Below are 24909 nucleotides of genomic sequence, written 5' to 3'. Positions count from 1 at the left end.
CCACCTACAACTTTGCCTTAACAGGCGGAGGATATCAATTCAACTGATTTGCTTGTTTGTTTTATTATTAAGTTTCCTCAAGTGCATACTTTGATAAGGTTTACTGCCGTTTACGTATAAGCTTTTTACTACTGAGCTGTTTTTGTAGCTTTTCATTTAAATTTTGCTCTGGGGTTAAATTCTCCTTTTCAATCTTGAGCCCTTATGTTGAAACATAAAACTTATCACTATCCTTATCAACAAAAAGACTCGAACCAGTTTAAGGAGCTAAACTTGAATGATATAGTGTCAATAATGGAAACATCGTTAACCATACACAGTTCAGACTTTGGTTAAACGTGCAAACATCGAGACCGATGATTTAATTGAAGTGCCTACTTCAGATATAGTTACTTCTGGTCGTACAATAAACTGTTTATCAGTATCTAAATTCTCTGTAACAAAAGAAGTAGCATTAGATGGAACACCCCTGACTATGTCGTTGACCGTAAAACTCGTACGGACGAACCTCTTGGGCGCGCAAAGACCGCATCTTATGAAAATGACTTATATGGATATGATTTAAGGATATGAATATTTTTTTTCTAAAATGCTGAACATGCTGTTTATTTTATTGAGAACATGTTAACACATGTTTCCTATTTGAATTAGTTGCCAACACATAAATGTTAAAGAAGGAATATATCGGTATTTAATCGATTATCCGTGTGTAAATAATCAAAGCAATCTAGTTAATATCTAAAAACAAACTTTCCAAACGAGTGAGCACTGATAAATGGCGTCGAAACAAAAATGTCGAGTTACTTTACTGCTCAAATCGAGCTTCATGTCATTTTCAAGACATCGCTCATTACGTCACTCAAGTACACTAAAACAGAACACTAGAGAATAAGCTGTGCGGAAAAAAAGAAAACAAAAACGATTAACGAGAAATGGAAAGATGCCAATTACTTTTAGAGTCCTCCTTAAAAGAAATATCAAAATACCCAATTAACACCAAAAACACGTATAGATAAAAAGAAAATATCTCCTGAAAAGTAAGTTCTTGCTCCAGTGACGAAGTAAAACGAATGAAGACGGATACAGAAGATGGATGTTTGTGAAGCTACTCAAAGCTTTCACGTATTATATAAGGAGTCCATTGTTACACAGTTACGGAAAATGAAAGCAATAAAGCTGCCCAAACGCGCTCACGTAAAGAATATGGAGTTTATTTCTCTGGGACAAAATACAAATTATAATGAAATATGCGGGAAGGACGGGGGTGGGTAAACCTATGGCGGCAATATATGAAGCACCGGAGAAGAAATGCCCACTCGTCACCAACCTCCCTCTGACGCCCGGACGTCTCCGGGGTATGACAACCTCAAGCTCTCGTGTACAGGCGGTGTGGCCGTTCCAACGCAACGTCGCCACGTGATTCCACAGCGACCGTTGACTAGGATGGCTTTCAAGATGTAAAGTTCTCGTCGGGACGCCAATTGTAGCCAGGGTTTAAGACAGGTGTTCCGGTTCCTTTATTTGTAATCACGGAGTAAAAGCCTCAAAAAACATTATAAATATTCTAAATACATACTCCAGACAAAATATTAACATACATCAGTTAATTATTACACTAAGAAATATCAATAAACAGTTCCTGGTCAATACAAGTTAGAGTGACACTCTTATTCAAAATCAATACATTCACTTACAACAAACTTAAATTTTGACTGATAAACCTTGAAATACTGATAACAAGATTGTAAACGAGTATTTTATAGCAGAAAACGCAAAAAATAGTAAATGATTAGTGAATTTAAAAAGATTTACTGTCTGAGGTCTTCTTTAGTTTATAATGTAGAAATACCGTGTTTTATCATCATTTCTTTCAACTCGGTATCCTTCAAAAGAACTATTGTTTTCTAAATTTATTGATCCTTTTTGGAATATCAAAAAATATGTTATGAATTGTGGTAAATCTTGTTAAGGAGTATGAGTTCATCTTTAATAAAAGAAAACAAAGTAAATAAATGAAACATACCAGCAGTGTAAAAAGTATTATCTTGTTACAATGCATATGTATAAAAATGAAATGTTCTTAAGATGTTAACCTAACGACTGCCAGGACAAGAATGTACGAGAGATCGAATGGCGGGAATGTTACGGATTTCATGTATAACTGAATTATAATTATAGTTAACCAATTGAAAATTGCTTGACTACTATAACGCGTGCACACTGACCACTATCACACACGCTCTTTAATGGTGAACGCGCAATCTGAACGTAAGCTGGCAATAATAAATGAACATGAATTGACGAATATAACACTCTGTCACACATACACGATAATGGAATCCGAAATTATTTATCTATACTCATTTATACCTTGTTCAAGTATTTAATATTTGATATTTGAATGACATCATTTCGGTTCGTATCAGTAAAAATAATCATGTCATTTAAAGATAACCTAAGGTTTTCCCTTTGAGTGCCTGATTTCGCAAAATATTGATGTATATGACTGTCTATTAAGGAAGTTTGAAATAACGTTTCTCTTGATCAATATCAAAAAACGGATATTGTCCAACGGACAGGATGAAGGTACTTTTGTTTAGTTTAAAAACTGTGTTTGGGTCAAGAACAGAAAATAAATAGATTGGTAGATACGTTTTTACCAGTTCATTTCACTGACTTAACAGAATAGCGCTGTATGAATTAATAATCAAAATAATAAAATTGTATAAGGTGAATGTAATACGTGTGAGCAAACATTTAAAAAGGAAAAACCGAATATGAAAGCTATGTTACGTTTTAAAATTTCTGTCGTAAAATGCACTATGTTTTAACACGTTGTTAAGTAAATACCATTGTGGTAAGACTATGAGCTTTTTTAAATGTACACTGATCAAAGCCCAGCATAAACAACTAGCACATATTATAAAATAGCGTAAGAAATACCGTTTCGGCTACGTCCTAGGGTAAACAGTAAATAACCGCACAGTTGTCTCAACATGTTATTGTTATCATCAACAATAGAACTAATATTTAAGGAATTTTAACCAGGTTTTTACTTTTGGACATGACTTGAATATTGTTAATTTTAACTTATATGTACGCGTGTAACCGTTTCGTTTAAAGCAAAATTCGTTTTATCTACATCTAGCGTAAACCAGGAAGGTGCGTTTTCAGAATTTAAAAGAGAAAGTAAACATGGTTTCCTCAACGATAAATGGTTTGTTGCTGTTATATTCTTCATTTTGCATTTGAAAACCAAGAAATAAACTATGCAGAACTAAAAAACAAAAGGCAAATAAATAAACACATTCATCTTATATGGCGGTATGTGCTTAATAATAGTATAATAACAAGTTTTAACAGTAACGATATACGTTATATGTTAACGAAGAGAGAGCACATTGTTATATATAAAGGGTAGCAGATCAAATCAAAAGTAAGACTAGGACATTGGGTTAGGTTTTCATTTTCTACAACTGTTATGAACAATAGTGTTTGAAACTAAATCAACACATACTACTCTTATACGAAACGGAAAAAAATCACTTGTTTATTAATTTTAGCTGCATATATGATCGACCTGTTGTTTCGGCTATCTGCTGTACCTAAAATGTGTGTGTAAAAATACAAAATATATTGATTGGATTCGATTAAAACCGTTTTCTTTTCCATGCATTGAAGATATTTTAATAAAACAACAACATTGGATACATCCTAGAAAGAATACTGCTGCTGAAATACAGAATAAACAGCCGTTTTGGGTTTCTAGACTTATGTTAGGTGCAACACTAATTATCCCCCGATAAAGACAAAAGTGATCAAATTTGAAATAATATTTGAACACAGAATACTTAGCCTTCTCTTAATAATCTGTCATTTTGACAATGAAAATATGGCCGGGTATTAAAAATATATACGACGGTGAATATATTATAACAATACGTTGATATTTATTAATCAAATCGTTCATATGCATTTAATACAATTTACATATAAACCCTATTTGACTTTTTCAAAATGAATTGACATATTACATTCAGATGCTGGTTTGAAATATACCATTACCCAGTACACACAACAGACAATTTACGACTTCGATGACGTCCTTCTGTTACATATACTTTAAATGCCCTATTGTAGTATTCATCCATTTCGTAAACCTCCGAAATCGAGCACTAAATTACCAGTCAGAATTTTTCTCTTCCAAAAACGCGCTGGTCAAGATTGACAAATATGTACCCGCGAAATGTAAAGTGAAGTTCATAGGTGCATGGTCGGGGCTGGCCGTGAATTCCGAGAAAAGGGTAAAGGAGATGAGTATAGCCAAGTATTGTTGACAAAGTTAACTTTAGCTGAAATGTGAAGTGTTTTTTTTAAAGTTTTAATGGCAGTTAGGATCGGTCACGTATTCAAAAGCTGGTATAAAATGTATAAATACTAAATAAATTGTGATGTGTGTAAATTAAATTTAGTGGATAATAAGTGTTAGTATGGCTAGTGACAATGAGTCTATTTCGCAGATACTGAATATGTTGGAGGAATAGGAAAACGAAGATTTGTTTGGAACTGCACGTGGAGTAAGTCGTGAAATAGTAAACATTGCGACCACAGGTGAAATTACAGGTGTAAGGCAAAATTAGCAATGGACTATGCTTATAAATCAGCGTAAAAGCACAAGGCAAAATACAGGGAGTGTTGAACTGGATATATTTGAAACACTAGATTTAGTTGTGAAACTGAATATGCTTTTCTCAAATATTCAGGCCATTGAACGAAGCTAAGTTTAACTTACAACATATCTTAAACTTTTCGAGGACACTAAGGTTCAGGTTGATGATCATTATTGTAAACTTAAATGCCTCAGTTACAAGCTTTTTAATTTGGAATACCAGAGCAAAAGTACAAACTTAATCATGGGAGGAGTTGATAATGGCCCAAGAAACCGTTTCCAAAGATGCCATTGACTTTTTGGTATCACAATTGCATTTGGATATTGTAAAAAAAAAAATTTGAAAATTCAATTAGACTTGACCCTTTCTCCCGTAATCGTTACGCTGTCCAAAAAGACATATCCTCATTCCATTGAGATTTAAACATGAGATTGATATGGCCATGCGTAGTGACAGGCGGCTATCAGGAACTCATTATGCCATAGTGGGGGATTACCCGGATGAGACCCGGGCAGCCAGAAAGCAAGATTGGTCAAAATTCAAGAAGTATAGCGGAAATAAGAACAATCGCGACAAGTTGCGATTCCCTGCAGCTTTGTATTTAAAAGACAGGTTGGTTAGCGATGAATTTCCTGATTGGCAGAACATAGTGTATCCCTCAATAAACCGTCTAGGCTCGTTTATACCACGCACGAAACCCCGCCATGGGGCGTAGTGAAGATGTCGGGCCGCGATCGACAAGCCAGCCATCAGTTTCTTCCTTCGCTGATGTAGTGAGTAATACTGCTTAATCGTTATCGCAGCCAACCCCTTGGTATTGTTTAAATACCAGGCATACCGAGTGTCCAAAATCGTTCACAAAGCGGGAAAATTAGAAATCCAAGGCCAGTCTACACCAGAGCAATATTGACATTATAGTATGTATTCCCCCGCAGTCAGTTGATATTGTAAACAAGTCACGGGGTAGATCGACAACTAGGACGAAACCTACAGCCAATCAGAAGAAGCCTCGCTCCATAAGTGCACGAGCTCCTAAAAACGCCCGCGAAGTGTCAACCAATGAAGAAGCAGCCCGCAGCGAGGAGTATTTGGTTTGACAATAAATAGGGTGATCATATCATTGAATGTGCAACGTTTTACAACTCGAGATTACCTCTTTTGAACATTCAAGGCTTGATAACGAAGAGCAATATTGAGCTTTTGTCACCTGAACTCATCTTTGTTTCAAACGAATGCTATTGCATGTTTATACTGAACTTTGGGGGTGTGAAGATTTTTGTAAAGGTGTTGAGAGTGCTTTGTCTTAAATAGAATTAAATTGTCTACAGCTAAAAGGGGTCGGGGTTTATCAATCTATATATGAGAGCATTTGGCACCAATGATATGCTTATTTTGTTACATAATGATTCTCATGTATTGATTAGAATTGGCAAGAGCTTTAAAAGCAAACAAGTGATTTATAATTATGTCTGTGTTATATAGTACCAACTACATCAAGTAGAAATATTAATATTGGAACCAGTAGATTTGATTTTATACAAGATAATATCATCGCTATAAAAAAGAAATATGGTGAACAAAACTGCTCTTTTATGATTGTTGGAGACCTTTATTCACGTGTTGGTTCTTTGCGTGATTACGTTGTAAATGATAATGTATTCTTGTAAGATGACTACGTAACTAAGTTGGTAATACCGAATAATTCGCAATATAATACAGTGAAGCAAAATGGTCGTTTACTGTATTTATAATGATGGTGATTATGATGATGATGATGACGAGATGATGATGATGACGAGATGATGATGATGATGATGATGATGATGATGATGATGATAATGTTTACACATTTAAATGGGATAATGATAAGAAGTATATACGCAATCGCTTAATAGCGAGCAATTTAAAGCTGTTTTAACACACCTTGAAAATGATGTAGAATATGCGTCTTCAGTAAATGATATTGACATAAATTTGAATAGTTTCGTAAAATGTTTTGACAATATTTGCACGCATTATATTTATTCTGTAGAAAAACAAAGCCGACCCCTAACACATTGACTAAAAATAAACATGTGCATTGTTGTACAACACTAATTGCGCTGACGATAGAACGATTGTATGCTTATAGAAAAAATAAGTCTCATAAAAACAAAAAATTGAGGATTAAGAGTAGAAGTTTATATAATTTTATGTCTATTGTAAGAAAATCCTATTTTGGGAAATTAAAAGAAAACATTAAGAAACTTAAAGACAACAAATTATAGAAATGCAAATGACTATTGGAATATTTTGAAAGAATGCAGTACTAAGCAAAAACAATCCCAATTTTATGCACGGACACATTTACAGAATATTTTCGGGCCATAAATGATCTCTACGACATTTTTTTAAGCTTACGATGACATTATTTATTTTAAGAATCCTATAATGCAGAACGAATAAAACAACATGTTTTAAAAATTGGATATTACTGTTATGATAGATGAACTGCAAACGGGTATTTCAAATATGAGAATTGGAAAAAGTTCAGGACCAGATCTAATGTTGAATGAATTTCTCATCAATGGAAAGACTACACTTTCACCTTTCTTGTTAAACATTTCAATACAATTTTACTTATTGGATATATTCCAGATAAATGGGCGGAAGGCTGGATTGTGCCAAGGAATAACAAAGGGAGTATCAATGATCCAAACAACTTTAGAGGTAATACACTGTTAAGTGTCATGGGACAATTATTAACGAATTTAATTAATAGTAGACTGTCAAATCGGGCAGAAAAGTATCATGTACTTCTGGAAGCTCAGGCAGGTGTTAGGGCTAAGATGGGAACCATTGACAATCTATTTGCCTTGCATGGACTAATAACACATTTATTAACCAAAATAAGCAATTATTCAGCAAGTGTATTTATTTTATTAAAGCATTTGACTATATTTTAAGGGAAAATCTTTAAATAAAGATATATAGACTAGGTATTCGTGGTAGACTCTTAAATGTTATAAAGTCAATATATAACCATGTATCTACAAGAGTTAAGCTTCAAAATAACATGGGTGCAATATTTGAAAGTCATCTTGGGTTAAAGCAGGGTGAATGCCTTTCTCCAATTTTATTTTCTCTTTATATTATGATTTACAAGATGCATTTTACCTGAATGGAGCCAAAGGAGTCGATACTGGGTTATTAATGTTTTTCTTACTTATTTATGCAGATGGTGTAGTAATTTTTGCCAGTTCTGCATAGAAACTTCAATATGATCTTGATATACTGTGTGATTAGTTCTTAAACATTGGGAGCCTAAGGTCGATATAAATAAACCAAAGTGTTTAATTTCAGAACAGGCGGGATATTACCAAGAGCATTAGAACATTTATATGATGGTATCGCAATTGAAATTTTCAATAATTTCACTTACTTGGGAATAGTTTTTACAACAGGAGGAACCTTTATGCTGGCCACAAAATCACTAGCTTATCAAGCGCAAAAGGCAATATACACGATAAGAATATGATTAAATAAAGTTTCCAGATATAAAATTGAACTGTTTTTAGGCCAATTTTGTTGTATTGGTCTGAAGTATTGGGTTCAATAAAAAGAATTAATATATAACGAATACATACGTCATTTATCAAAAATATACTTAAAAAAGTAAAATTTAGTACACAGCACGAGTTTATCATACCAGAGACAGGAAGAGATAATATTACGTTAAGTACATTAAACATGATTAACCACTGGTTAAAAGTAATTTGTTCGCCGGAACACAAATACATTAATCTTATTTACTTATGATAGATAATATTTAAAATCGTGCTTTAAAAAGTAACTGGGTTAAACAAGTAAAATTTGTTCTATGTTCATTGGGATTCTATCATGATTGTTTATTAAAAAGTGTTGGAGATTACCCTTAATGTTTGCTACTTTAAAAAAAAAGATTAACAGATAACTCAAAAATGTCCATGATAGACTAAGCGATTCTTCTACGGCTTTATTTTATAGAAATATTTTCCAATTTGATTCCCATCTTTAGCTCTCCTGAGCACATGGTGCTCAAGGTGAGCTTTTGTGATCGGTCTAAAAGACTATGTGGATTAAATTGCGGGACAACATAATTAAAGCAGCAACACGAATGTGGCACCGGTCATTATATTAGAGCAGGTGGTGGAGTAAAGATGCTTCCCTTTCAAGACCTAGCCTTGACCATGAACCTATGGTTTATAGGTCCATGCCTTGAAAAAGAATATCATGACGGCCTGTAAAAAACAGGCAACTTAAATCACAGGCCACTTTACTGGACTTTCGGTCCAGCCAACCCCTGGTAAATCCACCGCATTCACCCGGCACTGTCGGGCCTACTGGAAGGTTAAAACCTATTTAAAACATATTTCCCAGGCTATACCTGGTATACCCCCGGACCCTTGGTGGGGGTGGCGGGGGAGGGTGGTGGTAATATTTCTAAAACATTTACAAGTCCTACTATTTTTATCTGTTTAAAATAAAAATGACTACAAGAAAACTGAGAAATGCATTTTAGAATTAAAAAAAACCTCACGAAAACATGTTCAATTGTTGTAAGTCGTGTGTCCGTGTATTTTAATATAAGTTTTGCACTCAAAATCCGATTTAGTTATTATTTAACTCTAAATTTTGAGTACAAAACAATGAATTACCTAAAACACACATATATAATTATTGCCTTTGTCGCTGTGAAACTGTTCTTGTTTACTTAAGACTATAAACCATTGACTATGACACTGATTTTCATTTAAAACGTGTATTTTACATTGCGAAAACTGAAAGTAACCTGAAAATTAATACCGGAAATAAATAACAACGGTGCGTCCTGCAAAATATTCCCGACAAAAAAGACTGTCAACAAATATCGGCTGTTTTGCGGTTACCCGGACCTGATTTTGTCCTGACACGAGGAAATTTTGGTCACGAAGAATGTAAAGCATTGAAATACCTTCAAAAAAGGCGAAGTCGACGTTGCAGGATTAAATGCTATGTAAAAGAGCGTCAGATATAGAAAAAAAATCAGAAGTAAACAAAAAAAAGTAATATGCGCGGCCAAAAAGTATGTGCGGGCGCCAAAAAAAAGGTTTTTTTTTGTTGTTTTTTTTCGTTTTTCGAATTTTTGGTGCGGCAAATCCGACAAACAAATGATCAATATGTTGTGGCCTTAGAAGAAATTTCAATTTTACTTTATAATTAATTTAATAAGCACTTATTGAACCTCATGTAGATTGTTGTTCATGCAGATGCTATAATCTAATCTTCTGTGTGGATAGTGTTTTTCACTAATAACTTGTATAAAGATTAATTTTATCATTAACATTAGAAGGAATGTGATGTTGTCCTAGACGGGTAAATGTGATAATATTAGAAGGTGTTGAATCTTATCTGATATTTGACTTTTAGAGCTTAAGGCAGACTATTTATTTTATTGGATGGTGCACTGTTTGTTGTTTGTGTATTTATACTAAAAGTTCTTTCAGTGTGCAAGCAATTTAACATAGTTTTGTCAGTGTGCAGGCAATTTAACAAAGTCCTGTCAGTGTGCAGGCAATTTAACAAAGTCCTGTCAGTGTGCTGGTACTGAAAAAAAGTCCTGTCAGTGTGAAGGTATCTGTACCAAGTGCTGTTAGTGTGTAGTCAATTACCAAGTCTTGTCAGTGTGGTGCGCAGGCAACTGAACAAAGTCCTGTCAGTGTGCAGGTCAGAATCAAATTCTGTCAGGGTGCAGTCAATCATCAAGTCCTGTCAGTGTGCAGGCAACTGAACAAAATCCTGTCAGTGTGCAGTCAATCACCAAGTCCTGTCAGTGTGCAGGAAACTGTGACACATCTTTTCTGTGTGCAAGCAACTCTGACAGTGATTATTCAGGCAACATGTTTGACCAGTATGTGTTTATGCCCCCAAAGGTGGGCATATTAAAATCGCACCGTCAGTCCGTCCGTGTGTCTGGCTCAATAACTCGTGTCTGTGCTGTAACTTTCTCTTGTATGGACAGATATTAATATAACATGGCCACATGTGTTCGACATACCAGGATGACGTGTCATGTACAAGACCCTTGTCCTTACCTCTACGGTCAAGGTTTCACTTTGTGTTTATTCACAATTGAATGCTGCATATAAGTACATAGATAATAAGTTGTCATGTTTGGGCTGTAACTTTCTCTTGTATTGACATATTTTAAAATAACTTGCCACATGCGTTTTACATACTAAGACGACGTGCTGCGTGCAAGACCTGTGTCCCTCCCTCTAAGGTCAAGGTCACAATAAGGTGTTTATTCACAATGGAATGCTGCATATAAGAACATAGAGTTTAGGTTGTCGTGTCCGGGCTGTAACTTTCTCTTGTATGGACATAATTTTAAATGACTTGCCACATGTGTTTGACATTTCAAGACGACGTGTTGCGTGCAAGACCCGTGTCCCTACCTCTAAGGTCAAGGCCACACTAAGTGTTATTCACAATGGAATACTGCATATATAATGACATAGAGTATATGTTGACTTGTCCGCGCTATAACTTTCTCTTGTATGAATATATTTTAAAATGACTTGCCACATGTATTCGACATACCAAGACGACGTGTTGTGTACAAGACCCATGTCCCTACTTCTAAGGTGAAAGATACACTAAGTGTTTATTCACAATGGAATGCTGAATATAAGTACATAAGAGTGTAGGCTGTCGAGTATGGATGGTATTTTTTATGTTCAGAGGCAATTTAAAATAACTTGCCATATGTATTCGACACGTAAAGGCAAGATCAACTTTTTATGTACTTGTTCATATGTCAATGGCAGCATCAGGGGCATTCGTCTCATACTGTGACAGCTCTTTTTTTCAATATTCTTTGAGAAACAAGCTATATTGATGACAAAGGTTAAACTCTTTTACTTAGGTGAGCGATTTAGGGCCATCATGGCCCTATTGTTTTTAAAAGGTGTTCATATTCGTATAAGAATGCATTCAGCTCATTGAGATTTTCATCATATAGGCTTAGTATCGAAAATGGGAGATGGAATAATACAGATAATGTTTATAGGAAGTGTCCATCATACAATATTTTAGAAGACGAGTTTCACTTCCTTTTTGAATGTAATTTTTATTCTTAAATTAGACAAGGATACCTGCTCAGATATAATTGTAGAACTCCAAGCATATTTAAAACCATTGATCTGTTCATGTCAAAGAATGTTAATAAACACCTCGCTGTATTTTTTAAAGAGCTTTTGAAATAAACAGTTTGCTCTGTAGCTTAAGCATATTTATAGATGGTATTCGATTGTGTGAATGTCTTCGGAAAACGTAATAACTATTGACCTGTCAAGGTCAAATTTACATTTATTTTCATTAGAAACAAAGTAATGTATTCATTACAATATACCATTTTGTGTTCTTAAATACTAAAATTTATTTTGTTTCATGTTTATTGACTCACCGATCGCCATACATTATTATTATTTCTTGTAAACAGTCAAGGATCATTTTGATCTATTTCATTGTATGTTATTATGTTGAATGTTTACACTAATATAAATTGATGTCCTGTTCTACTTTTTAAGATAATCGGAGAGTCAATCAAAACCCCTCCTATGTATATCGCGCCGTTGTGAACTTATGATAAAAGACGTTTTTACTCGATATGAACATAAAGCAATACTTATAATTGATTTTGTTTAGCCTAAGATTGAAACACTTAAACATAGCCCTTTCGTAAGAACTACAACATTTATCTGTTGATTATATTATTTTTAATAATTTAATATTAACAAACACATTATGATTTAACTTTTGTTTAAAATCTTATTGTGGTTACTTAAACATTTGAGCATAAATAAAACCCTCACTCGAACGAAGTCAACATTACAGCCAAATAGTCAATAGGCACAAATCTTGAATTCAATTATTGAATGTTTTTGTGAAAACTTCTTTATGTAATGTTAATTCATTCGACTGAGGAAAGTTTAATTTCTGTCATGCTGAAAATAAAATATGGAGTTTAGTAAGTGAAATAACAACAGTGAGTAATAACCAAACACATCTCTTTTGAACCAGTTAATGTTGCCATAAATATTAATTTGGTATTAATAAAGATTGCATGTGTTTATATGAAGTTTATTGTTTTTTGAACGTCTTCTTGAACTTGAAACTGAATGTTTGAACATTTGCTTTCATACTAAACAAATCACAGACGAAACCAACTGCTCGAACATATTCGATGCCATAACAGGTATCAAATATCATTTTTTACTATATGTCTTTGTAGTATTGTAGGACGAACTACCCGGAACAATGAACTTATAATTTACCCCCCCCCCACGACTTACTCACTAAGCGTGGTCTTCACTCTTTATCTGGAAAATGACCCATATTCAAGCGAAGTACAGTGAGGTATGCTGGAATACCCATGTATCATTAAACAAACTTTACAACTTTGAAATTTATTTTAAATCCAATGTTAATTCACATTTGTTTACCTGACACGTTCGACCTTCTAATTTCCATTCAATAAATGGCACAAAATATAATTTGGTCATGTATGCATGTCCTTTTGAATTAAAAAATACTATCGTGCATTGTTAGAACATAGATGCATTACCAAATGTTCATTGGTGGATGTTCATAAAATGTTTGCACTACAACTAGAGTAAATAATAAACTATAAAAAAAATACCAAAAATGTTCTCATGGTTAACTGACACGTGGTGAAAAGATATTCAGGAATCGGATAAATTAAAAGACGCATTTAGGACTTGCGAAAAACATTTACGAATGATTCGGAAGATAGAGGGTCTTCTTACGGTGGCCGTTTGCTTGCGGCCATTTGTTACTGTTAACATCCAATCTAGATGGATGTGACAGAAATATACTTTTCAGACAAGGAACATATGCTTTTATAAAGTAATTTTTTTTCTCTATTTCAGCGCCGGCGAGCCTGAGTCTGCAAACAAAAAGCCTGGTTTACCCATGTAAGTCTAGAAATGAATAGGTGAGAAACGTATGAGAAATTGTTGTCTGTTACTTGACTTTATCATAGGTGGCCGTATCGAAAATAAATGAAGAATTGTTTAAGCTAAATTAATACATAAACAGGTATAAAAGTTAAAGCCAATTGCCGAAACCTGATTTTTTCCACAATTCATTGTCTTTACGGCTAGTATATGTATACACGGAATCCGCCTGCATGAAGAAAAAATGCGTATTATTATAAAACACATATTTCACGTGTCTTCCCATTTGAACCATTGTACACTCCTAAATCAAGCATCACGTTGTAATCAACAGTAATATTTGTTGGAATATATACAGTTGTAATAATCAATAATACAATTTTACAAACCTGGTATATCCGAGGATTACAAGGGATGATTACTGCATATTTTTCATATGTTGTATTAATGTTAGTTAAGATAATAAGTATCTTCCATGGCCGAGAGTGTAAGATAGGTTCATTCCGACCCGAGCGTAGGGTCGGGATGAACCTATCTTACACCAGCGGCTATGGTAGATGCTTTTTCTCCCCCCTCAGTTAAACAAAATTAAGTAAAAATGTAGTTTTTTGCCAGAACTCTTTTGTGCTTAGTGAAAATAATCGCGTACGGATATGCAATAATTCGTGGTTGTCATGGATATTCACGCAGTGATTCAGAGTATGTAAATAGTCTGATCGGTCTTTAAATAGTTCTAAGAAGAGTGAAGCATTATTCCTTGAAAGGTGCGTGAAAACTGTTTTCTGGTGACATTTGAAGCGAGAAATTATTAACTCGCGCTCTAAATATTGCCTCCAGACAAGGTTTCCATGATGCGCTACAGACGACAGTCTTCAACAAGGGAGGTAATAACAATTTGGTGACCATTAAAAGAAGTTCCATACGGGCATTTTATCTTCGCCCGTGGGCAAGATAAGAATTTCTAGTATGGTTAAATTAATGGATCTACTTATCTGAGGTGGGAGAAATATTCTCCTTACTAAAGCAATAGTGATGGTATTTTTGCAAGACATTGCTTAAGGGTTTATGTTCGTATACTGTGTGTATTTTACTATGTATCAACACTCCATGCAAACGTGAGTGAATTATAATACAACTAAACTTTGTTTTAATGAAACCACAGAACAACAGGAAAATAACCCTGTAGGAAAGTGGTCATTCATTTTCTGAGATGAATTTCAATGGTATGCTTTTAACTGATTTTAAAATAAGAAATGAGTTTGCAAGGGATACGAATTCAGCAATAAAGTGACATAGAGCCATTATTCATGCACTGAGACGATGCACAATTACACCTCACACCTGATAAAACTTATACTAGGGGAAATAATTTATAACAAATGACCACAGAGATATAAATTCTTGAAATATTCAAGTTTGTGAAGTTCTTCCTCTGAACAAAGAGGCTCACTTGAGTAAAAGAGTTTCACTTTGCTATCAATATAGCTTGTTTCTCAAAGAATATTGAACAAGAGCTGTCACAATATGTGACAAATGCCCCCGAATGTGACATTGACCTATGAACAAGTATATAAAAAGTTGATCTTGCCTTTACTTGTCAAATACATATGGCAAATTATTTTAAATTGCCTCTGAACATAACACAATTACACCTATAATTGACAGCCTACACTCTTATGTCCTCATATTCAGCATTCAATTGTGAATAAACGCTTAGTGTATCTTTCACCTTACAGGTGGGGACATGGTTTTTGCACACGACACGTTATCTTGGTATGTCGAATACATGTGGCAAGTCGTTTTAAAATCTGTCCATAAAAGAGAAAGTTACAGCCGGACACGACAGCCTATACTCATTGTACTTATATGCAGCATTCCATTGTGAATAAAACTAAGTGTGACCTTCAACTTAGAGGTAGGGACACGGGTTTTGCACACGAAACGTCATCTTTGTATGTCGAATACATGTAGCAGGTCATTTTAAACCTGTCTATACAAGACAAAGTTACAGCCCGGACACGACAGCCTATACTCTGTACTATGTACTTATATGCAGGATTCCATTGTGAATAAACACTAAGTGTAACCTAAGAGGTAAGGACACAGGTTTTGCACACGACACGTCGTATGTTGAACACTTGTGGCAAGACATTTTAAAATCTGTCCATACAAGAGAAAGTTATAGCCCGGACAAGACAACCTATAATCTATGTCCTTATATATGCAGCATTCCATTGTGAATAACACTTAGTGTGACCTTGTCCTTAGAGGTAGGGACACGGGTCTTGCACACGACACGTCGTCTGGATATGTCTGACACATGCGGCAAGTCATTTTAAATTATGTCCATACAAGAGAAAGTTACAGCACGGACACGAGATATAAAGCCAGACACATGGACGGACAGAGGGACGGACGGACGGACAGTGCCATTTTAATATGCCCAACCTCGGAGACAAAACAATTACTGGTCAAACATGTTGCCTGGATAATCACTGACAGGACTTGTCACAGTTGCCTGCACACTGATAGGACTTGTCACAGTTTCCTGCACACTGACAGGACTTGGAGATTGACTGCACACTGACAGGATTTTGTTCTCAACTGCACACTGACAGGACTTTGTTCATTTGTCTGCGCACCACACTGACAGGACTTGATAATTGACTGCACACGGACAGCACTTGGTACAGATACCTGCACACTGACAGGACTTTGTTCAGTTGCCTGCACACTGACAGGACTTTGTTCAATTGCCTGCACACTGACAAAACTATGTTAAATTGGTTGCACACTGAAAAAACTTTTAGTATAGATACACAAACAATGCACCATCCAATAAAATCAATAAACTGCCTTAAGCTTTAAAAATCAAATATCAGATCACACTCAACACCTTCAACTAATATTATCACCTTTACCCATCTAGGACAACATCACATTCCTTTTAATTTTATAAATAAATGTTTTTTTTTCTTTATATAACTTATTAGTGAATAACACTATCCACACATACGATTAGATTGTAGCATCTGCATGAACAATAATCTACATGAAGTTCAATGGAAAAGTCTGATTATTAAATTTATTAAGTATAAATGAAATTTCTTCTAAAGAATAAAGTGTATAATAATTATTTGAATTTATGAACCTAACAAAAGAACAATAATTACCTCAGAAGTGACTATGTTGAAGACTTAATAAAATTTTAAAATCTATTCCCTTGTTACTAAAAATAGAATGTAGTGGAATTTCCAACAAAAAGGGAGACCATATAGAAAGACTTGCTGCCCTTGCTTCAATAGCAAACTTTACATAACTTTCAGATTTTGACAAAATGTATTTAAAACGAACTTGTAGCCCACGGGCTGAGGTCAATCTTTCTCCAGGGGCTTAATTTAAATCAACATGGTCGATAACCAATCGACAATGTTACACACCAAATATTTAAGCACAAGGCTTCATAGTATTTGCCAAAAAAAGTTTTGTAATTGTTCCTTAAGGTTGCCATTGCAACCAGAGTTCTGTATGGGATTTATTTCTTTGAACAATTTTGAAAAAGCACCAACCAAGGATCATTCCTATGAAGTTTCATTACAATTGTCCAAAGGGAGAAGATGATGATTATAACGAATTGTTGTCATTTTCCTTTAAGTTGCCATGGCAACCAGAGTTCTGCATGGAATTAATTTGTTGGAAATTTTTTGAAAAAGCACAAACAAAGGATCATTCCTATAAAGTTTCATCAAAATTGCCGGAAACAAGTGTGACGACTAAGCTATCGGTACATGTATGCCATGTCCGGTGACGCAACAACTGTGTCTGCTGCTATCGTAGGAGAGACATAACACCTTATACTTTCTTTAATATTTTGTTAATGAGAAAACAAAACAAAAAAGCATTATATATGTGTGAGGTCAAGTTTTCATTTCAGATAAATCTAATCTAATCTTAAACTTGTTATATCGACTGAAACAAAGATTAATTTATGTTCATGTCGTAAATCAAGGATTGATTAACATTATGTGATGACAGAGACAGAGAAACAAGTTACAAACTTTAAATAACAACATGTTTATACAGAAAAAAGAACATTTGACTACTTAGAATAAGGAATAATATCAAAAGGCTTACAAACTATCTACACTGAGCATGGTATGTTTAAATGTCCACAGAATTAAAACCACCTTCATTATTGGACACACTATATATTCACTAATTATTCTAAATACCCTTTCAGAATAGTCCAAACAATAGATAGTCATGTAACCGTGTCGAATAATTTAAATTAAAAAAGATATAAGAACATTAATTTCCCGGTTGAAACTTATAAAAAACAAATGTAAGCTTTGTAAAGTATTGACTTACCATAGACCAAGACCGAATATATTTGCGCTTATATACAAAATGAAATTGTTTAAATCAGTTAGATGACCTGAAGTTAATCTTCATTCGTGTCATATAACTAAAACTCCATCAGCTTTATAGTACACTACTGGAACAGAAAGCATCTACTCCTAACACTCGACGTAAATGATGACCTTCAAATGCAAACTCAAATTTTGTAGGTGTTAGTATAGTGACGGAGATACGTTTATAATACTTAATTTATTCGATAAGATGAATACTACATGAAACTTTAAAATTAAATCATGGCTTCGTTTTGCACAATGACTTAAAGAACTTTTCCCTGCATTGTATAATTAATTAACATTTTTATATGGGAGAATTTGACGCTAAATTATTTTACTTCGCCATTATTCAGTTATGAATAATAAATGATAGAAAACATTCATAGTCTTACAATAATTATTATTGTTTGTAATAAAATTAATGGTCAGCATTTATTTCAGTTGCAGGACGAACAAATGCTGTACAGGACGTGAAACAAGTGGCCGTCATTAATAGGATGTCCGGTAAATATATTTCAATTACGTAAACGGACCTTTTCTGATGATCACCATCTTCTGTTTCTTTATAATAAGGAGAATGACATAACGACGTCCACACGGTAAATGCGGATACACTTTCGCAACTATTTCCAATGTTCACATTATTAAAAAATGCCCTTCTTTTTAAAGGTGATTAAATGGTAAAAACGGAGTTTTATATTCAGATTGGTTTATACATATACATATGTGACACTTTTAGACACTTTTAACATTAACCTAGTTATATTGACGATGAATAAATCTTGTTGTTTATCGCTCACCCGGAAAACAAAGTGCATAATGTGAGCAATTTTGATTGCTATGTCCGTCGTTAACATGTATTTAGTATTAAAAAACACAATTTTCCTATGCACTTATATAGTAAAAATGTTTAATAATCCTTCTAAAAATGGCAAGGTCCTTACACTTCATATTAAGAACCGTCATGAAGTAATCCATTACCAAGATGGTTCAAATGCTGTCCCTTAGGTCAAAAGTGGCCCCACTTCATGTGCCTCAGGTTTTCTATTATTTCATTTGGTAATATCTTTGAAAAATATCTCTTGATACCGAATTTCCAAGATTACTGATTTTTGGTAAAAAGTTTCATGCATTGGCCTTTTACCAAGATTCTTCAAAGAATGTCCTTGGGGTCGAAGCTGTTCCCAGGTTTTTTATATACTTATATAGAAAAAAACATCTTCCCTGAAACTGCAAGGTCAAGGCTTTTGATAATTGGTATACAGGTCATGTAGGGGCTGTTTTCCACGACACGACTTGCGGTACAACCATTGAACATGTATTCGTGAGTTATTTTTTTTTAAATTCTTAAATGCATTTCTCAGTTTTCATATAATCATAATTGTTTAAAACAGATAAAAATAGTAGGACTTGTAAATGTTTTAGAAACATTCTGTATTTATGCAGCAGTCAATTGTAACCACGCCAACCCCCCAACCCCCTCACCTCAGGTCCGAGGATAGCCGGGTAAATGAACCATGTTTAAACCTTCCAGGTGGCCCCGCAGTGCCGGGTGAATGCGGTTGATTTACCCGGCGGAGTTGGCTGGACCGAAAGTCCCCGCTATTCCCCAGACCTGGAGGGGGGGGGGGGGGGGGTTACAATTGACTAGTGCATAACACATACATTTTGAAAATAGCATCAGTTAAATCAGAAAATAAAACCTTTTATAAGTAAAATGACTGTTTTAATTTTCTCAATTGTGCTTATCCAATTTTTTCTTTGGCCGAGTTGTAGTAAAGTGGTCTGTTATTAAAGTGTCCTGTTTCTTACGGTCATTGAAGCTATGGGGCCATCATGTTATTCTTTTTAAGACACGGACCTATACACCATAGGTTCGTGGTCAAGGCGAGGTCTTGAAAGGGAAACACCACCTGCTTTAAAATAATAACCGGTGCCACATTTGCAGAATCTTTTGATACTGCTTCAAGTATGTTGTCCCGCAATTCAAACCACAGTGTTTCTTTTTTTAAAAATGTTCTCTGTGTTATTTACTTTTTCAATCTTCTGCAATGTCAATGTCACTACAATTTTATCATGTGCTTCAAGAGGTTCAAATTTAGACCTGACCCAATATTTGGAAATGCTCAAATGATGAATTACTATTACTAGTCTAAAATGTTTTATTGTGATAGTAAGTTATGGAATGAATACAATAGTTTTCTTTTTGGTCCTCGAATAACACATTGCACGTTACTATGAGGAATGTTGTCTTTACAATATATCCACGTTTAAATCTAAGTTAATAGTAAAGCACTGGATCTCATTGCCATTTGTTAAATATTGAGACAGATTTTCATGTGATACAATCCAAACCTTTTCATTTATAACTGAGAACCTTTGTTTGTAATTAAAAAGCATTTCTTGACATAATTGTATGATAAATTTGGTAAGAAATAAACTTTTATTTATTTTTTAATTTTTCGCTCTTCGCTCGCCTCTGATTTGCCTTAAATTAAAAAAAAGGATTTTTTTTTCGCTCTCTCGCTCCTACTTTTTTGGGCAAAATCCGTAGAACAAATGATCAATTTGTTTTGGCCTAAGTAAATTTAAAAAGAGAGTCGTCACATGCTGGAACATCCCAAGCCAGCAGAAATAACACGGTTTTAAAGATAACATTTATATGCAAATCTGTTATAAAATCAAAACACTGAGAGCTTAGTTATTTAAGTACGACAAGCCTCAGCTGAGCTTCTTGGTCGTTTTTGCTATTGGCCGTTCGAAAGAAGCATACGTTTATGATTGTGCCATCACATTAGGATGAGATGTTTGTTTCAGGAGTGACCCCCCTACCTGCAATACCAGGTGACGACGAGTTCCGTGCAAGCAACAGGAGTACACCATACATTGCTGTATCTGGTATGCAATAATTATGTATATAGCTTATTGGTTTTACAAAGCTTATCATAATTACTGCGTTAAACAGGTATAATTAAAGGTTATCAAACGGTCAGAGGGGATACTTTTTCCATTTGGCTATAATCGAAAACGAGTCTGCTTTGAGTATTATCTATGGGGCATTTTTCGTACTTAGAAGCAATGGAGGTAATATGTGTTTTGGAATGTTGCATGCTATACTGTGAACAAAATTCATGATATTTTTCAAACATGTCACCGACTTGAAAATATTTTGAAGACATTAAATCGGATGGCCGTGGTACTAAATTTATTGAGCTAACAAGAACATATCTTCTTTAATACAATAAAATATACAGGGATATGCCCAATAGTAAAAGAACAAATACATTCATCCTGTTTAAGCTGCACTGTCACATATTGACATTTGTGATCTTTTTAAATTATATGTCAAAATCAGCTTGTTTGTGCGTTTATGCATTTAATTTAATCATATAAGATTACTTGCACTAGAATCGATCTCAATTGTTTGGAAAACTCCCAAAAATTTCATTTTTCTTGAAGCGTCAGTTTTAGTCAATAAACATAGATTTCCGAACGTAGATATGAAAACTGCTATTTGCTCTTTTGTCTGCAGTCTTATATGACTGGTTTCCAGACATGCACAGAATTTTGTGAACAATTTGTTCGTTCTACGACTTAAAATGAACATGTTTAAAAAACAATCAGTCTGTGAGAGGATAGCGTTTAAAGGTAATGGCCAACGCGCAACACATACTACAGAAATACTATAGCAATATTATTTATACGGTTAAAAAAGGGCAGTAGGCCTTTAGTAATGATGTGCTTTTAAACGAATACGTTACTAGTCAATCCCGTCCTTCTTGCGTTTTGTTCTGGTTCCTACCAAGAACATTGAGTAGGTAAATTTCCAAATCAATCTTTATCGGTCGCAGATGTTCTATAGTTCAATCATTGAAGGTAGTGAAAACCTTTATAGTTTCATTATTTTCTCAATCGATATATCAGCTTATTTGCGATTTTTCATATGTTAACTTATGCCTTCTGACAGAACTTGGCTCAATTATGTTAACTCTGATGTTTTTTAGGTGCCAGAACAAATACACGCATCAGTACAGCACGGATAGGAACAACGACCTACCTGTTCAACAGAAGTAACTGATACCTACGCCTGTCTCTTCATTTGCAATAAAAGTAATCATCGCATATATAGGACAGCTTATTTGTTTTTGTTTTTGGTTTCCGACTAGAAGTATCTTCTTGTTATAACTGTCGTAAAAAATAGTGCACGGATTACACTGAGACTGAAAACTAAATTTGTTTTGAAACATCAGTTGTTCAATGAAAGAATCCTTGTTTTCCTTTGTATGCGGTATAAAAAGTAGAATATTCAAATAAAAACATTTTTTTTTATGTTCATTACTATTCAATGGAAAATAACTACTATAAACCTTGGAAATATTATTAAGAATGATATTCGTGTTGTGTTTTCATATGCTTTAGTTAGAACTTTAAAACTATCTTAAAACGTGCCAGTATTTGTGGACATATTTCAAAATATATAAAAATAAATATCCCGCTTGTTGTTACACCAATGTGTTTCTTTGTTTATTTAAGGGTAAGATAAAAAAATAGTTCATTTTTGACATAAATGAAATGTTTTTTTCAAAATGGCGGTCATTTTCAAGATGGCCGCAAATCCCGATTAAAAAAATAATTTTAATACAAACAAACAGTTCTATTTATATGATTTTGGTTTTTGATACAAGCATCAAAATTTGCATAAGAATTCCTATTAGGTTACTCGTTTAAAAAAAACAAAAACAGTTAGCCATCTTTTTCAATTTCAAGATGGCCGCCAATCACGATTGAAATTAATTATTCTTAATACAAAAGTTGACCAAACAGTTCTATCTAAATGATTTTGGTTTGTGATAAAATCATCAAAATTTGCATAAGTATTCCTATTAGGTTACTTGTTTGGAAAAAACCCGTTAGCCATCGTTATTTTTTTCAAAATGGCGGCCATTTTCAAGATGGCCGCCAATCCCGACTGAAAGAAATTATTCTTAATACAGAAATGACTAAAAAAAGTTCTATCATAATGCATTTGGGTTGAAACAGTATATTTGCTTTTATAGAGAAACAAAATTATATAAACCTTTTTTTAAGCTCTTACTATCACTTATGACAAAGCACAACCGGGCACACTGCCGTAAAACTCAGCATGTGGTTTAATGTCAGCTAGATAATCTCTAATAAAGCTAAGTGTCCCAGATGCTAAATAATAAGCCCCATACATGTAGTCTTGTTAAATGCAGGACCAGTAAGATAATAATTAATATTATGAAAACAACGAGGACAAGCCCTGTAGTAGAACATTCAAAAATGAACTCTTTATAGGGACAGGCAAACGCCTAAACGACAATGAACTATAGACACGAACATTTAAACATCACATATACAAATACAAACACCCAAAACAAACTAACACCATATAAACAAATACAAACACCAGAAACAAACCATACTGTCATCAACATTGCTTTACCGTCAAATGATGGGAGTACCTTCATGGAACGGTCAGTGAAACAAAAGTGCACTTGAACTCGAGTCTAAACTTGTTAGTATGGCCATAACCTCACTGTTGTCCCGTCATCATGTATGATAAATTACTTAATTAAAATATATAAGCCTCATTAGAGCAATCATCAACTTAAAAACAGTATAGAATAATGCAAAAACAATAACATATAAACTGATGAATTAATTTCAAGTACCTGGGACCAGATACCAAGATCGTCTGTCAACGAAGCAATCAAGCCGTAACAACAGTGCTAGGATATGGATAGGAACCGTTGCTGGGGCAGGGACTACTTCCTCAGGGACAGCAAAATGCTTTCTTCCTCCTTCAAGTGCCACTATGATACGGCAAATGCACCAGCTTACAGCGAGCACTCTCTTCAAGCTACTTAAAGAAGCCTACAGGCTGTACAATGTCAGTGAGTGTTCAGGGGCCAATGTACATATGTAATACCAAGTAAAGTTTCAAAACAATATAACTACTTTTCAAATCTTTCATTATAATTAATTAAATTGAATTAACAATAAATTAAAATTAAGATTAAAATTAAATTAAATCTTTTTAGATAAATTAAATCAAATTAAATTAAATTAAAAATTAAAATTAAATTGAATTAAATTAAATTTACTTAAAATAGAATTAAAATTTAATTTAAAAGAAATCAATAAAATGTTGTGGTTTTTTTAAATTAAAGCTTAAATATTATTTAGTAAACGACTTAATGTTATTCTGGGAAAAGCAACCATAACAATGAACCGATAGTAAAGCATAAGTATTTAACAGCTCTCTAAGATCTTAGCTTAGTAACAAATTCGTAAGACTGCTGAAAAATTATCATCCTGCTGTACCAGAATATCATATCGTATTCTATTCCTCAATCTATTCATAAATAATGCCGTAAATATATTCATATCACACAACATATTCAATGAACAATAGTATCTAGTACAGGTTAATAATCTCTGCCCGCAAGAAAAGTTCTAGAACAAAATCTTATCCTGACTAAGCAAATTTCATCTATCGTCCAACCATTTTTGGTTAGGACGAAGGAAGGTTATGACTTACCTGTAAGATCTGCGCTCTGAGAGTAATTTACACCAACACGGGTTATGTATAAAATGACCACTCTCGAGCGCCCTCTCCAGAAGTTATTCTGGTTATCTTACAGGTAAGAGTACAATTTATTATTTTAGGAATATATATCATTATTTTATTTAGATTCTTTTTTCATAAATTGTTTTAAGTCTTTCTTATGAAAAATGTACTGAGTTGTTTATTGAATAAGATTAAAAGAATTATTTCGTCAATATGTTTAGTATTTTATTTGAATTTCTGTTTGCTTTCATATT

The 24909-nt window shown here is 33.9% G+C and overlaps 1 protein-coding gene across 1 annotated transcript; it reads left to right on the top strand.

Moving 5' to 3' along the window:
• Nucleotides 1–1276: 1276 nt before the first annotated feature.
• Nucleotides 1277–23985, top strand: LOC128223364 (uncharacterized). Its single transcript, XM_052932642.1, has 7 exons — nt 1277–1355; nt 7308–7379; nt 13622–13666; nt 18502–18564; nt 20878–20958; nt 22065–22170; nt 23754–23985. Exons 1-6 carry the CDS (start codon nt 1277–1279, stop codon nt 22136–22138), a joined length of 414 nt encoding a protein of 137 aa, XP_052788602.1. The 3' UTR covers nt 22139–22170; nt 23754–23985.
• The last annotated feature ends 924 nt before the right edge of the window (nt 23986–24909 follow it).

The sequence above is a fragment of the Mya arenaria genome, chromosome 17, assembly GCF_026914265.1.
Source record: "Mya arenaria isolate MELC-2E11 chromosome 17, ASM2691426v1".
NCBI classification, from domain to species: Eukaryota; Metazoa; Mollusca; class Bivalvia; order Myida; family Myidae; genus Mya; species Mya arenaria.
The sequence above is the reverse complement of the archived record's forward strand: the minus strand, read 5'-3'. Positions and strand labels throughout refer to the sequence as shown.

Bases quoted from the DNA above. Each gene is read 5' to 3' on its own strand.
- LOC128223364 (XM_052932642.1), top strand. From the start codon at position 1,277: ATGGCGGCAATATATGAAGCACCGGAGAAGAAATGCCCACTCGTCACC. The intron at 7,380-13,621 runs GTAATACACTGT...TCTCTATTTCAG, and splicing joins TGATCCAAACAACTTTAGAG to CGCCGGCGAGCCTGAGTCTG. The intron at 20,959-22,064 runs GTATGCAATAAT...GATGTTTTTTAG, and splicing joins ACCATACATTGCTGTATCTG to GTGCCAGAACAAATACACGC.